Below are 15,099 nucleotides of genomic sequence, written 5' to 3' on the forward strand. Positions count from 1 at the left end.
CATTTATTAGGCACCTACTAAGTGCTAGGTGCTGGGAATACAAACACAAAGCAAAAAAAAAAATCTCTACTCTCCAGGATCTTAGATTCTTGAAGTCCAAGTCATACAGGAGGAACATACTCTTAGATTATCTCCTGCCAATGAACATTGTTTTTAACATCACCATTATCTTACTGGTGCAAAATATTTGGAAATGATAAATCATAGTTTGGAAGCTCAGGTATATCTACCCTGATTCAGATGTAGACATCACTTTTCCAAAGTGCCTAAAAAGTGAGTGTTTTATTTTATCTAATAATTCTGGAATTCTCATTCTTTGGCTTTAAGTAACTCTACTAAATTTAGAGAAGTCCCAATCAATTCAAATTGAAACAAACAAACAGAACAAAGGCCCCTTGAAGATAACTAGAACTATTTGTTATTCAATAAACCAATTAGCAAACAATTCATTAATGCAATTCTAATTTCTACCTGAATGTCTAGTATTGCATGTTTGTGACTGAGCCTTTGCAAGAGGAGAATAATGAAATATAGTTATCCTGGGCAACCTTGAAATCTCTTAGGGGGATGACCAAATGAATGTGAATCATCTAATTGAGTAGCTACACAGAATGCAGGTTGATTAAAATACATTTTGGTTCTAAATTTTAGGAGCTTAATAATTAAAACTGTGTCTTCACAAGAATTAAAACTTTTTACCTCTACCTGGACAACCTTTCACTCTGGCGATGCTTTCACTCTTTTGGCCTCCTCTTCTGATTTGTTATTTTGATCTTTGGAAACTCCATTTGAGGACTTATTCATACTAGTTATGCTCACTTCTCATTTGGGTCAGCCCCCAACCCTTCAGATTACTTTTTACCTTCCTTGTCTCCTCACTTCCTGTTCTCTTGAGAGTAAAGACTATCTTTCTCATTGCTTGTATTTTTATTCTCAAACTTTGGCATATACTGAACCTTTAATATATGTTTTTATCTAATCTAATCTTCCCTATCAAGTGTATGGCATATTCCTAAGAGGGAAAAAGGTTTCATTTTCCCCTAATATTCTTCCTTTTGTGTGAATAAAATGATATAATTCTAAGATTTTGGAGTGATGTAAAATTAACAAAACGTATATTCTGTTTTACTTCATTTTAAATCCGAGGAAGCAGAATCACAAATAGCATACATTGATCTTACCGGATCTATTAGCTGTGTGTAGAGTTCATGGCAGTTGTCAAAAATATACTTGTATGTGGAGTCTAAACAAGCCCTGACACAGTCCTTTACAACAGTGCTGGCTCTTGGTGGACTTTGGAGTTCTAAAACCTGAGAAAGAGAAGTTTTCCATCAGTTGAAAATACAATTAAGTGAGGAATTGTACGTAGTAATGATCCATCATTTAAAATATACTATTAATTCTAAAAAAAAGAGTGGATCTATATTTTCAATGGTATAACCTTAGCTGCCTGGGACACAGACATTAGGTGATTTGCCAACATTAACAGAGCTACTATGTTCCACAGGTGGAACCATAGCTTTATGATTCTGAGGTTAGCTCTCTAGCTATTTCATCATGATGCCTTTCCATTGATAAATAAATGTAAAATATTGTAGCAAAATATGCAACATACAACATTTATTTATAATGTATATCATATGTTTATAATAAATAAAATTTAAATTTATTTTAAATTAACTTAAATAAGTTTCAGATACTTGGATGGACCTATGATTTCACTGATATGGATATTCTTTTCAGAGATGCCGATCATCAACCATCCATGCTTGTGCATCCTTTTGTCCTTGTCTTCCTGGAAAGTCTGTATAACAGATAAAACCAATATACTGGTAGACTCCCTCTAGATCTCTTGACATTTCCCTTGCACCAACATCTGGCTCTCCACCGGTCATTGCTTCCTTTCGGTATGTGATCACCATACCTTTTTTTCTGTTTTTTTATATCTCTTATGGTATCCTTTTCCAGGATTACTTCTCCAGCGCTTCATCCTGACTACCATATGCAATTCTATTGCCCTTTGGATGATATTGTTTGGCTGTGAGAAAAATGATTATTAAAGAGTTCTTCTCTTCTTCTAAAGTCCTGATTTAAAAAAGTAAAAAGCTTAGTCTCTTGAAGGACATTACTGAGGAGATTGAATTAACTTCTCCTCTAACTGACACAACCCAATCCTACAAGAAATCTCTACTCTCTGGGGAATTCTATTTGATTAAACTTGGTTAGAGACAGATCCTTTTTCTAGATAGCCCAAGGCTGGGGGTGGTCTGAGTATAGAGATAGTTTTTTTCTGTCCAAGGGTGACATGATATGATTCTCAGCCCCTCATTTTAATATAGTTCATCTCCCACTCTGTTTACCAAATTTGATTGCTACTCCTCTTCCCAAAAACACATAAGCTTTGAGCCTGTTGCCATGATTGTCTTTGATCTAATAGAGATGGCTAAATGACTGTCATTTTATTAATAACATGCTGACCTTGTTAATGAAATGATTAAATTACCCAGAAAACATGTTTTTCAATTTTTTTAATCATTACAGCTGTAAGACACTGTATGTGATGCTCTCTAAAGAAATGAAATTAAAGGTCACCCAAAGGGCAATAGAGAGGGGTATGTGTGTGTATTTGTATCTATATGTATTTATTTTAGTGTACATGTATATACATACATACATACATATATTTTAGCTGACCAATCAACCAATCAAACTTGAATTTTAGAAGTTTGAATTAAAAGAAATCTCAGAAATATTTTTTAAACATGGAGTTTTTTTGGAACTTTATTATAGGGTAATTGGGATTTTTTTTACCTACAATAGTAACATTATAATATATATGTGTGTGTGTGTGTGTGTGTGTGTGTGTGTGTGTGTGTGTGTATATAGTCTTTGTCAAAACAGCCCTATTACAACGACTAATAGGTATATTTATTTCCTAAATGCTTTGTCTACTAGACTCTGCAGCTGTTTAACTTAGTCATCCATTGCAGTTCTGACTTTTAACCTAGAAACAGAACTTTTAATCAGTTTTTTAAAAGCCTTGTAATTTTTCCCCTTCCTGATAATTTGTAATCTTTCTACTGAATATAAGACCTTAAGTAACCAGAAGGGGAAAAAAAAGATTTTATAGTATCTTTCAGAGTAAGCAGTAGAACTATACGATATTGATCAAGAGGCAACAGTTTTTAATCTGTTTCCTTGAAAACTATTTAAAAAAAATGTTTTTTGAGGCATTGCATGAGCTGTGCCATCACCAAAATCATCACTGTGCCAAGTAATTACTAGTAAGGTAGGGTAAGATAAGGAGACGAAAACCTAAAAGTAAAACGTCAGAATACATCAGGAACAAGAACACTAGCTGATGAGAATTAAGCCTTCTGGGTAAGGAGATTGTACTGTTTCGTTTGTCTACAATCGAGACCAGAGTTTGCAGGGGTTAGTGTGACAAATGCTAAACCAAGGAACACCATCTAAATGTTGAAGACCATGGGTTGAAATTGGAGGAGCTGCTCTCTCTCTTGGGGTGAATGTCAGTGATGCCATTTGATTTCAAACAATGCAAGGAAAGAAGTGCAATTCCACTTTAAATTCTTTCTCAAAAGATTCATATCTGCTTGGATTTTTTCAAAGAGCCTTGCTCAAGATGGACTTACTTTAAAACTAGGTCAGGCTGAATGTATCAGAAGGCCATAAGTGGTAGACATTTGCTTCCTCAAATCAAACTTTATTGGAAGATTCATCAAGTTAAGGCAGAGGCTAGCACCATAATCACTGAGGCTGAATTGTGTGGAATCAGGAAGAGACAGTAAAACATTACTTTTCCTGAAAAATAAATGTGTTCTGTGTCTCACCAAGACAATGACAGAAATAAAATGAGATACCTTCATTCGAAAAAAGGTGATGCTTGTTAGCAGGTCAACAGTTGATTTCAGATCTTGAAGTCTCTCTGAATTGCTAGCAGGAAAGTTGTCCTAGTTAATTAGAGAAAAGGGGAAATGTAGAGGGTGAAGTTATAGGATCAAACCCTAAGGAAAGAGAAACTTTTTTTAAAGGAAAGTATAAATTTGGTATCTTTTTTAAAAAAGACATTGAGCTATTAAGATGAAAAAGTTTATTCATTAAATATTTCAATCTTTATGTGCTCCAGTTTAGGGGGAAAAAAAACTCCAGAAGGATTCATGTGTTGTTGTGGTCTTCTTGATAGAGAGATGGATTTGGAATCAAAAGACTTGAGTTCAGGTATTACTTTTGCCACTTACTACCTGTGTGACCTTAGATAAGTCACAAAATTTCCCTGGGCCACAATTTCCTTCTCTGTAAAATGAGTCAGATTGGATGACCTTTAAAATCTCTTCTAGCTCTAAATCTTTGCTTCTTTGATTTAAAAAATGTGGGTACTCAGTTTATAAATGTAAATTGTAATCCTCCCAGTTTCTTAGTAATCATGAGTCCCTGTGGAAAAACAATGATGGAAAAAAAAAGAAATTCTATACCAAGCATCTACCCTACACTCAGAGACTTTATATCTTACTATATATCTTATCAAACATCACAAAGAAATAATCAAAGTATGAAACAACATAAATCAGAAATAAAAGATTATGGTATAATAATTCAGAAAAGGAAGTTATTTGTAAACTTCCCTTGTAATTTTCTTAATCCTTATAATTTTTTTTTTCAAATGTAGTCTGAGAAATGCCAAACATGCTGAGTAAGTCTTTTGGGATGAAATACAACGACTTTTTTCAATGCGTAATACATTTTGCATTTAGGGGTCTACTTCTGGGAATAAGGGTGAGGGGAGGGAGGGCTACCTTTCCCACCAGATTCAATTAGAATCATTTCTTTTGTATTATTATGTACAGAAGAGCACTGTCGGTTTCATGGTGGCTAGAGCACTAGACCTGGAGTCAGATCTGAAATTCAAATTCAGCCTCAGACACTTATTAGCTACGTGATCCTGGGCAAGTCACTTGAACTTTGTATGTTCCAGTTTCCTCACCAGAAAAAAGTGGAGATAAAAATAGCACTTATCTCCTAGGGTTGCTATGAGGACAAAATGAGATATGTGTGAAGTGCTCTGCAAACCTTAAAGCACTATATGGAAGAAAAGGGGGAAGGAATAAGTAGCTATATACCACCTATTATGGGCCAATCACTATGCTAAATGCTTTCTACAAATATCTCATTTGATTCTCACAACAACCCTGAAAGGCAGTGCCAATTTTACAGTTAAAGAAACTGAGACAAATAGGTGTTAAGTAATTTGCCCAGATTCACACAACTAGTATGTAGCTGAGGCTGGAACTGAGTGAAGGACTTTCTGACTCCAACTCCAGCATTCTATCCATCATGCCACTAGCAGCCTCTGTATATGCTAGTTGTTATTGTTACTAATATTATTAAAATTATTTATATCACTAGAATTTTGAAGAAGGTTCCTGGTTCTCTTCTAGTCTTCTCTTATTGCTGACTAATTTACAAGATCAGCTAATTGTTACATTGTAAAGTATAGAGTCCAGTATTGAGGGCAAGTTCAATAGGTCAGATGTGGTAGTGGGCATGAAGTGGGGAACATGGCAGTAATCATCTCTAGCTGCAGTAAGAGAAGGCAGAGCCATTGAGGCAGCCCCCATGAGGGCTCCGATTGGCTCTGGCTACCTGATAGAGTTGTTTTGGAAGTGGAAAATCATTGGAGGACAAATTGTGATCAACTCATTTTTACCAGAAGGGTACAGGAACTAGACCTGTGATTTCATTGGCTTGTGGAGTGCTCAGAGGAGAAAACTCCCTCTATTAATGCAGGCTAGCATCTTTTTTTTTTTTTTATACATCGTATAGCTTAGAGTTGCCTTGGCTACTGAGGATAGCCAAGTGATTTCCTCAGGGTCATACAACTGTATATATTGAAAGTAGAACTGAAATCCAGGTCTTCCTGAGTCCAAGGTTGGATCTCTTTTCACCATTCCATGTAGACTCTCAAATATATGACTGCTAAAACACACCAAAAACCTTAGCTGAATCCAAATATTCAGAATCCTTTAATAAATGGAGATCTGAGGGATGGACATAAAACAAACAAAAAACCTTTGGTTTAAAAGAGAAAAATAGAGAGACAGAGAGAAAGAGAAAGAGAAAGAGAGACAGACAGAGAGATAGGGCTTCTAACTTTAGAAAACATCAAACTCCTCAAGTTATCATGGTGGCTTTAAGATTCTACTCTATAAATGATTATTCTGTAATATGACAGCCATTTGGACCCAATTCTGTATTTTCCTCTCAGGAAGATAATTTTGTACATACCCTGTACTTTGACAAATCAATCCTCAAAGAGTTGTGCAACTGATCCAGTAGTTTTATGAACTTTTCTCTCTGTAAAAAGCAAAAAGAAAAAGAAGAAAAAAGGACATGCACTCATTGGTATTTGAATGTTTTTTAAAAAATCACGTCAGGGACAAATGTGCCATTTAAAATGCCTAACATAAAGCATGGGTTGACTGCCTTCCTCTTGGGATCTGTTTGCAAGGCACGTTGTTTTTAATTTATAGTCATATAAGCATTGCTAGGAGATAATAGGAAGTGTATCAGAAATTGCAAAATGTGTTTTGCTGAGCTTCATTTATGCCTGCTGCCATACTCCACCATTCTCCTAATGTAGTACAAATGCTCCTGGCGTCCAGCCAGTAGCCTTCAGATTAGAATGCATTAGCGAGCACCAATCTCCTCCTCTCTCCTCCTCTTCTGTTCTTTATCTCACTAACCAGCTCATTGTGAGGTAAACAAGCATAATCTCCATGGGAAGGGGAAAACATGAAAATATTGAAAAAACAAAGGTTTTGAACCACCTGAACAAATGATAGTTTCATTTCCAACTAAAGTACAGAGATTTGTTCTAATACTCTTATGAGCTCACATTTCTTTTCTTCCTTTCAAATGCATAGAAGTGTATTTGAATGTTCCTTAAACTCTGATCTCAGGATGCCCAAAAGGAAAAAAGACAGAGCTTTCTAACTTCCTGCCCCTTCAGCTAACCAGACTTAATTACCAAAATGAGCTTTCTCATTGGAGAGAAAGCTGTTTCCTAAGCATAAACTAGACACTTTAAGACCACCAAGAGTTATTTCACAAATTAGATCTCTTGAGTTCATACCCTACCTCCCTGAGCACTTTGCTCATTATTAGACACTGACATAGGCCCTCTGGATCAGTTGAGTCTGATAATGTATTATTTGGTTCAATAAGCATACTTCCAATGATTAGTCATTCAACAGGTGTGTATTAAGCCCCTGCTATGACTTGTGCCAGGAACGAGGATGAAAAGACACAAAACAGAAGTTCTTGCCATCAAGAAACTTGAATTCTATCAATAAAGATGGTACAATGTATCCATGAGGCACTGCGCTAGCATCAGACGTGTTGGTTGCTCCTTGTCCTTCATTTGGAAAGAGGACCAAAATGAGGTCACTACATTGGAGTCAAGGTATAGCGTGTCCAATGATGGCTGATCAGACTAGGACGAGCTTGGAAGGCTCTACCACAGGCTGAGCACTAATAGTCCATATGAACATTTGGAGAGGAAATGTCTCTAAATTTGCACATCTCACATTTCTTTTGAGCTACTTCAATTCTGCTTTGCTCATAGAGCACAGCATCTTCTTTTATGTAGGCACATCATGCTGGGTGGTCCTGTGCCAGTCAATAACACTTGATAGAGACCCTGCTCTGAAAGAGTTTATATTCCATAAATCAAAATCTACTCAGCAACAGTGACCACTGATAACACCAATTCACTGAAGATTCACTGAGTAAATAAGGGGCTTCCTGGATGGAAGATAATGAACAACACTATGCTTTACAGTAGGCTGTTCATCAGGGTTGACTGAATTTGTGTCCTATGCAGTTGCACTAGTAGAATTCTAAGAGAGTTCTATTTAGTATTGAGCAAGAGGTTATTCCCCTAGAGTGACTATCAACGTGGGAAATTGTTCCATTGTTGTGTATTCTCTTGTTTCTTATACAGAAGGACAACGCTTTGAGAATTCACCAGTGCTTTACTGGCACCAGTGGTTGCAAATCATTGACAGAATGCCAAGATTGTGTCAAAATAAGCAAATGAAAAACCTGCCAGAAGTCTTTTCTACCCTTGCCTTCCCCCCTCATGTTTTAAAAAGGCTCTAGGTTGCCTTTGGAACCTGCCAATTTATCTGCCTGGGACTTTAAGCAAGTCACTTAACCTCTCTTGGCCCTGTACATTTCCCCTTTTCTCTAATTAACTAGGACAACTTTCCTGCTAGCAATTCAGAGAGACTTCAAGATCTGAAATCAACTGTTGACCTGCTAACATGCATCACCTTTTTTTGAACCAGGGTATCTCATTTCATTTTTGTCATTGTCTTGGTGAGACACAGGACACGTTAGTTTTTTTCATTTTATAGATGAGTCTCTCCATCATAACAAATGTACAATAATTTGCTCTCTTCGCAATTTTAGCCTCACAACGTCTCTCCAACTTGGCCCCTTTTCCCTTTTCTCCACTCACTCAGTCTGTACCCTAGCTCAGGCCCTCAATGTCTCTCACCTGAAGTATTGCTATAGCATCCTAACTCTGCTTCAAGTTTCTCCCCTCTCAAATCCATCCTATACATGGATGCCAAGTTGATATTCCTAAAATACAGATCAGGGTATATCACTCCCAAACTCAAAAATCATCAGGGTTTCCTATTGCTTCTAACATAAAATACAAAATCTTCAATCTGACATTTAATGACCCTCACAATCTTGCTCCCATCTACCTTTATGATTTTATTTCATATTACCCTTGTTCCAGTCATATTGGCTGGCTGTTGTTTCCCTATGTGATGTTCTACTTTTTGCTTTCATTCCTTTGCACAGGTTGTCTGTTTTTCCACTTCCAAAAAAAAAAAAACATTCCCTCCTTAACCCTTGTCTTTTAGAAATTCCTTATGTCTATCAAAGAACAGATAAGGTACCAGCTTCTCCCAAGGCTTTTCCTGATTTCCCACAGTTATTCACACTCCTCCCTCTTGAAATTACTTCATAGTTATTTTACAATTAGCAAAAGGGAGCATCACACTGTAACTAATGGAGTTCTAGGCTTTGAGTCAGGAAAACCTGATATCAAACTTGTCTCCCACTTTTAGTAGCTATGGGACTGTGAACCACTGTGTGCCTCAGGCACCTCCTTATGACTTACGTAGGGGGAGTCTCCCATGCTCAGGAAATCACATGGGGTCTAGCTATTTCCCAGCAAAAGGAATCAAAAGCCCCTTTCAGATTTGTGACAGTATGAATACATGTTGAGGGACAGTCATTTTGTCTGGTTAAGCCAATGACTGGGGGCTATTGTAACGAAGTGTCCTGGTGCCAAATTATTCAGACAACTTCAAAAGTCATATAACACAAAGGCCTAAGACAGGCTTTCTTATGATTTCCCCAGTATAACAAATATAGTGTGATCATTACCCCCATTATATAGATGAAGAAATTGAAGCATACAGAGGTTAAGTGACTTTCCTAGATTCACAGTCACTTAGCAAGTATCTGAGGCTGAATTTGAATTCGTGTTTTCATGAATCCAAGTCCAGTACTCTACCTATTAGGCTACTTAAGTGCCTTGAACTCCTAAGAAATTTTCTCTTGCCTTATATTACTTGCATAAATAGTTACATCCAATTTTAAAATATATTTTCTATGCTCTTCCTTCTTTTTCATGGTATTGGTGAGGGTCTATGGACATAGATTACTATATATATAGTCAGATATGCCCAAAATATGCATGTTAGTTTTGGTAAACTACCTCTTTGTAAAACTTTGCTGAAAGGGATGGTTCTCTGAGTAGGACAGTTTAAAGTTTAAAGAATTTTAATATTTAGAAGTGAATATGATATAAAAAAAAGGTATCAATAAAATTAGGTATAATAAAAAGGTATCAATAAAATTTAAAAAAATTCAAAATAAAATGCATTTTCTTCGACAAAAGGAGAGCAGAATCATCAACTAACAGGAAGAATAAGTCAGCATTGAAGTTTTTGAAATGAATGGAATTTAAAGCATTGAGGCACCTTTTCTGTTTCCTGCCCTGTTTCTATTTCCTCTGAAAGAGAATTTTTTGTAATCACATTGCGGCTGAAGCACTGGCCTCTATTGAAATGCACTCTGCATTCTCTTTCAGGTTAACATGAAATGAAGGGACTCTTCATATGACTTCCTTATAAGTAGGTTTCATGGTTGATGATAACATTAACATCCTTTCTCCCTGAAGGGTGAAAGGCCTAGTGTTCCACAAGGTTAAGCTATTCCTTATAGCAGAGCCCGGCATGATATTGGAAACATATAGAGTATAAAACATAGCCTGCTTCACATGACAGGTAAAATCCCTTGATGATACCATTCCAAATGTGAGGTTTGTATAACAAAGCTCAGCTGGGTTCCAGTGGATGACCATAAATAGCTATACTCTGTTGATATGGCTACAGTCAGTTCTCTGGTCCCTGGCCATGCAAGAGTAAATACGTATAACTAAACTACTAGCCCATAGCTGTTTGCACAGTGTGACCCAAAGTCCAAAAGCATGCTAACCTGAACTTAAAGAAGGATGAAGATGTTTTGCTTATGTTTTGACAATTTTATATTGAAAAAATTTTCATTCCTATTATTGTATTTGATCTGGACCATAAAACTATAGGCTAGAGAGGCAATGTATCCCTTCCCATTTGGCAGACAGGGGTAACTGAGGCACAGAGGAATTAACTGACTCACCTAGGTCACATACCACCAGACCTTCTGAATTCCAGCTCTATGTTCTTTTCATTTGATTTACTGTACCATTTGTGGAAGATCATTTAATCTTTGAGCCTTTCTACTTTGTGCCCCTTCCCCCTTCCACACATCCTCACCAGAAAAATACAACACCTCCCCCAAACCACATACACTCCCTGATTGCCTGCACCAAAACTTACATACAAAAACATGAGAAGAGAACAAAGACTGGGGCTACATCATATCTGTGTTTCCTTTGCCCTACTGGGTTCAGATTCAGACTTCATCTACTCATTCACTATGTTTTATATCTATAGATTGAAAATAGGATTTTTAACCAGGCATAGTTCAGACATGCCTCTCTGCAATTACACAGTCCTTAACACAACATTCAACTGTAAAGTCTTTTAATATGGCCATGCAAGATACATTTAAACAATTTACCGTGCATTGATATTACATAGTAGTGTCTCTCCAAAAAGCTCAATTCTAACAATCATTTAAACTAAATGTATATCCCTATTTTTTCTTATCTATTACATTGGGTATTTACTCTTCTCTTTATTAAAATGGATGATAATGAAGCAAAGTTTCAAAGCTATAGTTTATTTTCACTTGGAAATGAATTATCCCAACATTCAGTTTAAAAAAAACCAAATAGACAGGAACAAAATTTGCATAATCAAGTACACTAATAATTCAACATACAAAGGTTGCCTTAATTGGATATTGGATGCTCAAGAATAGAAAAGAGCTCCCTATTGAATTAGGTGTTGGTATAGGCATGGCAAGAAAAAGGGAATTTAATCAACTTTCTAGATAATTTAAGCTGCAAGTACACTTTTACTTTTATCGCCAAATAAGCCTGTTTGGGTAGGAATGATACAGATAACTCCAATTGTGTCTTCACTTCACTTTTCAGGCCCAAACAGAGTCATGAATTACTTCTATATTTCTAGAGTGAAGCAGGATGTTATGTATGCATATATGCCTTTTATATATATATATATGTTAAATTTTTTAAAATATATGCTCAATATTGCCTAACAAGGTCTCAATAAACATGTCATGAATTCAATGCTGGTTGACTGTTATTTAATAGCCACCATTGTCACCGACAATTATACATGTGGGAACAGAAGGAAAATGTTGCTATACTTTTTTTGCCTGCATCCCTCTTCTGAACCTCCATCTCAAGCCCTCCCCAAACTATACTTTTCAACTTGGGTGAGATAGTTAGGTCACATTGACAAATGAGGGCTTAGTTCATGGTCCTGCAGTGACAGATATACCTTCTAGTATGGTGCAGAAGAGAAATGGTGTGATTTAATAGAATGCCAGCCTTGAAGTTAAGATGGCCTGGGTTCAAATCTTGCCTTGGATGCATACTAGCAAGACCCTTCACCTCTCAGGCCAACAAGCTGCAATTCTGTGGACCAGCATATGCAGATTTCCCCACACTGATGAAGTCAAAGGTCCAGACAACAGTAATAATAATTACCATGATAATGGTTCACATTTCCTTTTTATCTGCAAAATTATCTTGTTGTTATTGTAGTTTGGTTGTTTTTGTCACGCCCAACTCTTTGTGACCCCATTTGGGGTTTTCTTGGCAAAGAAACTGAAATGGTTTGCCATTTCCTTTTCTAGGCCATTTTACAAATGAGGAAACTGAGGCAAACAGTGTGAAATGACTTGTCCAGGGTCACACAGCTAGTAAGTGTCTGAGGCCAAATTTGAACTCAGGAAGTTGAGTCTTCCTGACTCCAGCCCCAGTACTTTATCTACTGTGCCACCTAGCTGTGCCAAAGTTCTCTTTAATACTCTTTAAATTATTTTTCTAAGGTGAGGGAGAAAACCTCTGACTAGGTGCTACTAAGGGGAAGTCTCAAGTAGGAAGGCCTTAATCAGGTGTTAATATGACTTTAACATCTCTAATACCTGAAAATGTTGATATGTGGATTTGGGTGACAGGAGTCTAGGATATCTGAATATACCAAGAGCTGCCATAAGAGCCACAGTTGTGGTGGATGTGGTAGTAGGAATTAGTAAACAATTACACATTTTACTTTAAAAAATGAGAATATAAAGAAAATATCCTTTCTACTACTGAATCAAAGGACATTCTCCAGGTTTATATTTAACTGAATTTAGATTCTTCTCTGACTCAGTAATTGCCTCTGTAAATCTATCTCACCAAAAATACTCAAATAAGTGTTAAAGCTTTAGCACTATAAGCTAGATAGGAACAGGCATGAGGATTCTATAAAGATATTCTGGAAACAACCTAAATCCCAAGGCCCTGGGAATAGGACCAGGATCAGGCTTTCCCCTAAAAACCTGCGAAGAGGGATTAGTTTTCCTTAAAGGCAATAAAACTGTCACTGAAACTGACCAGACCCTGTCTAGCTTGAAGAAACTGGTGACCTAAGGATATAAAAACTCCCACTCATATGGAGTTCGGACTTTGTAATCTGAGGATATTTCAAGACCAAGTGAATCACTAAACCCTCCTTTTCTGATCAGATGCATTTGTATGTGGAGGTGAGGGGGGACCACAAAAGAAGTTAAGTGCTTGTTGCAGAGTAAACTTTTTGTTAATTGTTTAGTGACTCACAATTAACAGGTACCGGTGTCAGGTCCTCCTGTAACAGCCCCACAGACTTAAAAATATAGACAATCATGGAAAAATCAACTCAGAAAAGCCAAAGTCATTGTAATGTACTAAAATCATACTTACGCCAAAATTGGTAGCAGCAAACCGATCCGAGGCAGACACCTGCACATTAGTTGAGACTGTTGGGTGGGCGTAAAAAGCATTTATGTTTGCCAATAAGGTACTCATCACTGCTGGGACACCAGGACACATGTACTTGGAAGACAGACACGAAAAATGCCTGTAATACAAAGGGATTAAAAGCTTTTTAATACATGTCATGTTTATTTAACAAAGATGCAACATTAGACCCAAGGCTAGAAAAGTAGTTTTTTTCAAATGTAACACACACACAAAAAGAAAGAAATAAAAAAGATATAGAACTAACATTTCTAAGACAAAGAAGAAGAATTTCTTTATCAAATTTAACCTTTTCAAGTTCTCTTGTCTCAAGTGCAAGATAACTAATTAGGGCCCTGCTCCCAAATACTACAACATTCCTTTCAACTTGGGAGAGAGAGGGGCAGCTAGGTGGTGTAGTGGATAGAGCACTGGCCCTGGATTCAGGAGGACCTGAGTTCAAATCTGGCCTTAGACACTTAACACTTATTAGCTGTGTGACCATGGACAAGTCACTTAACCCCATTGCCTAGCCAAAAAGAAAGAAAAAAAGGAAAAAAAACAATTTGGGTGAGGTAATAGAATTAAATATTCAAAAGCCAAAGGATGAAATTTCTGTTGACGTTAAGGGATTGTCAAAAAGACTGAGGTCCTTTCTTTAACTTCAGCTTCTAGAACACCATCCTCTCAATGGTCTCTCCCCATATACTTATCCTGCTATTTTAAACATTCAGCATAAAATAAACATTCAGCTTTAGGGATAAGGACTAAACCTATGACTTCATTGGTATAGGGAATTCCCAATTGAGCAAACTCTATTTCCCAACACCAGTCAGCATCCTTTTGATAGAGAATTGTCAAGAGCACTAAGAGATAAAGTAATTTATGTAGGATCATATAGACTGTAGGTATGAAAGGCAAGACTTGAACCCAAGCTTTCTTGGCTCTGAAGCCACTTATGTATCCACTATACCACTTTGACTTTCACCATTCAAGTGAAAAACAACAACGACAATATTTAATTGGAAGATAACATCTTATATGTGAATGTTGACCATTGTAGCCAACTTAGCCTTCTTTTCTTGAACCCTTTGACGCGCATGATCCTGATCTACAGTAAAATGAGCACTCCCCATAAAAGCTCTATCTGTGCTTTTTCATTTGGTAGGCAAAAAAGTAAATCTGAATTCTCGAAGGCTATGGTTGATAAATTGATGCTGTCCCTTTTTTCTTCTTCTAACTGGCTATTGATTTTTGACCTTTGATTTAACTAGTCTAAGTAGTCAGCTATACACAGAGAGATGATTCTGAAATAACTGTTAAAATACTGACAATTTCATTTAAAAATATTCATCAGCATTCTCTGTGTATACGGCCTTCTGATACTCTCTTGAAGAAAATATTCCTTTTATTAGAGATGTGAAGTTCCAGAGTAGTCTACTGCCTTTGGCCTCCATTTCTTGCTCCCAGTATATGTTTCCCAGCACCTTTTCCCAGGAATTCCCTTGTGCCCACCTTAACATTGAAGTCACAAGTTATCAAGG

The 15,099-nt window shown here is 36.7% G+C and overlaps 1 protein-coding gene across 1 annotated transcript in view; it reads right to left on the reverse strand.

Moving 5' to 3' along the window:
• The window catches only part of UNC13C (unc-13 homolog C), a 705,000-nt gene that overhangs the window by 319,428 nt on the left and 370,473 nt on the right, over nucleotides 1-15,099 (reverse strand). The window contains exons 13-16 of the mRNA XM_020981173.2: nucleotides 13,520-13,676; nucleotides 6,304-6,372; nucleotides 3,882-3,971; nucleotides 1,182-1,310 (exon numbers count right to left, since the gene is read on the reverse strand). Of these exons, the coding sequence (XP_020836832.1) occupies nucleotides 1,182-1,310; nucleotides 3,882-3,971; nucleotides 6,304-6,372; nucleotides 13,520-13,676 (445 nt within the window). The remainder of the gene's footprint in view (nucleotides 1-1,181; nucleotides 1,311-3,881; nucleotides 3,972-6,303; nucleotides 6,373-13,519; nucleotides 13,677-15,099) is intronic.

This window comes from Phascolarctos cinereus, unplaced genomic scaffold (genome assembly GCF_003287225.1).
Source record: "Phascolarctos cinereus isolate Bilbo 61053 unplaced genomic scaffold, phaCin_HiC Scaffold_3;HRSCAF=262, whole genome shotgun sequence".
NCBI lineage: Eukaryota > Metazoa > Chordata > Mammalia > Diprotodontia > Phascolarctidae > Phascolarctos > Phascolarctos cinereus.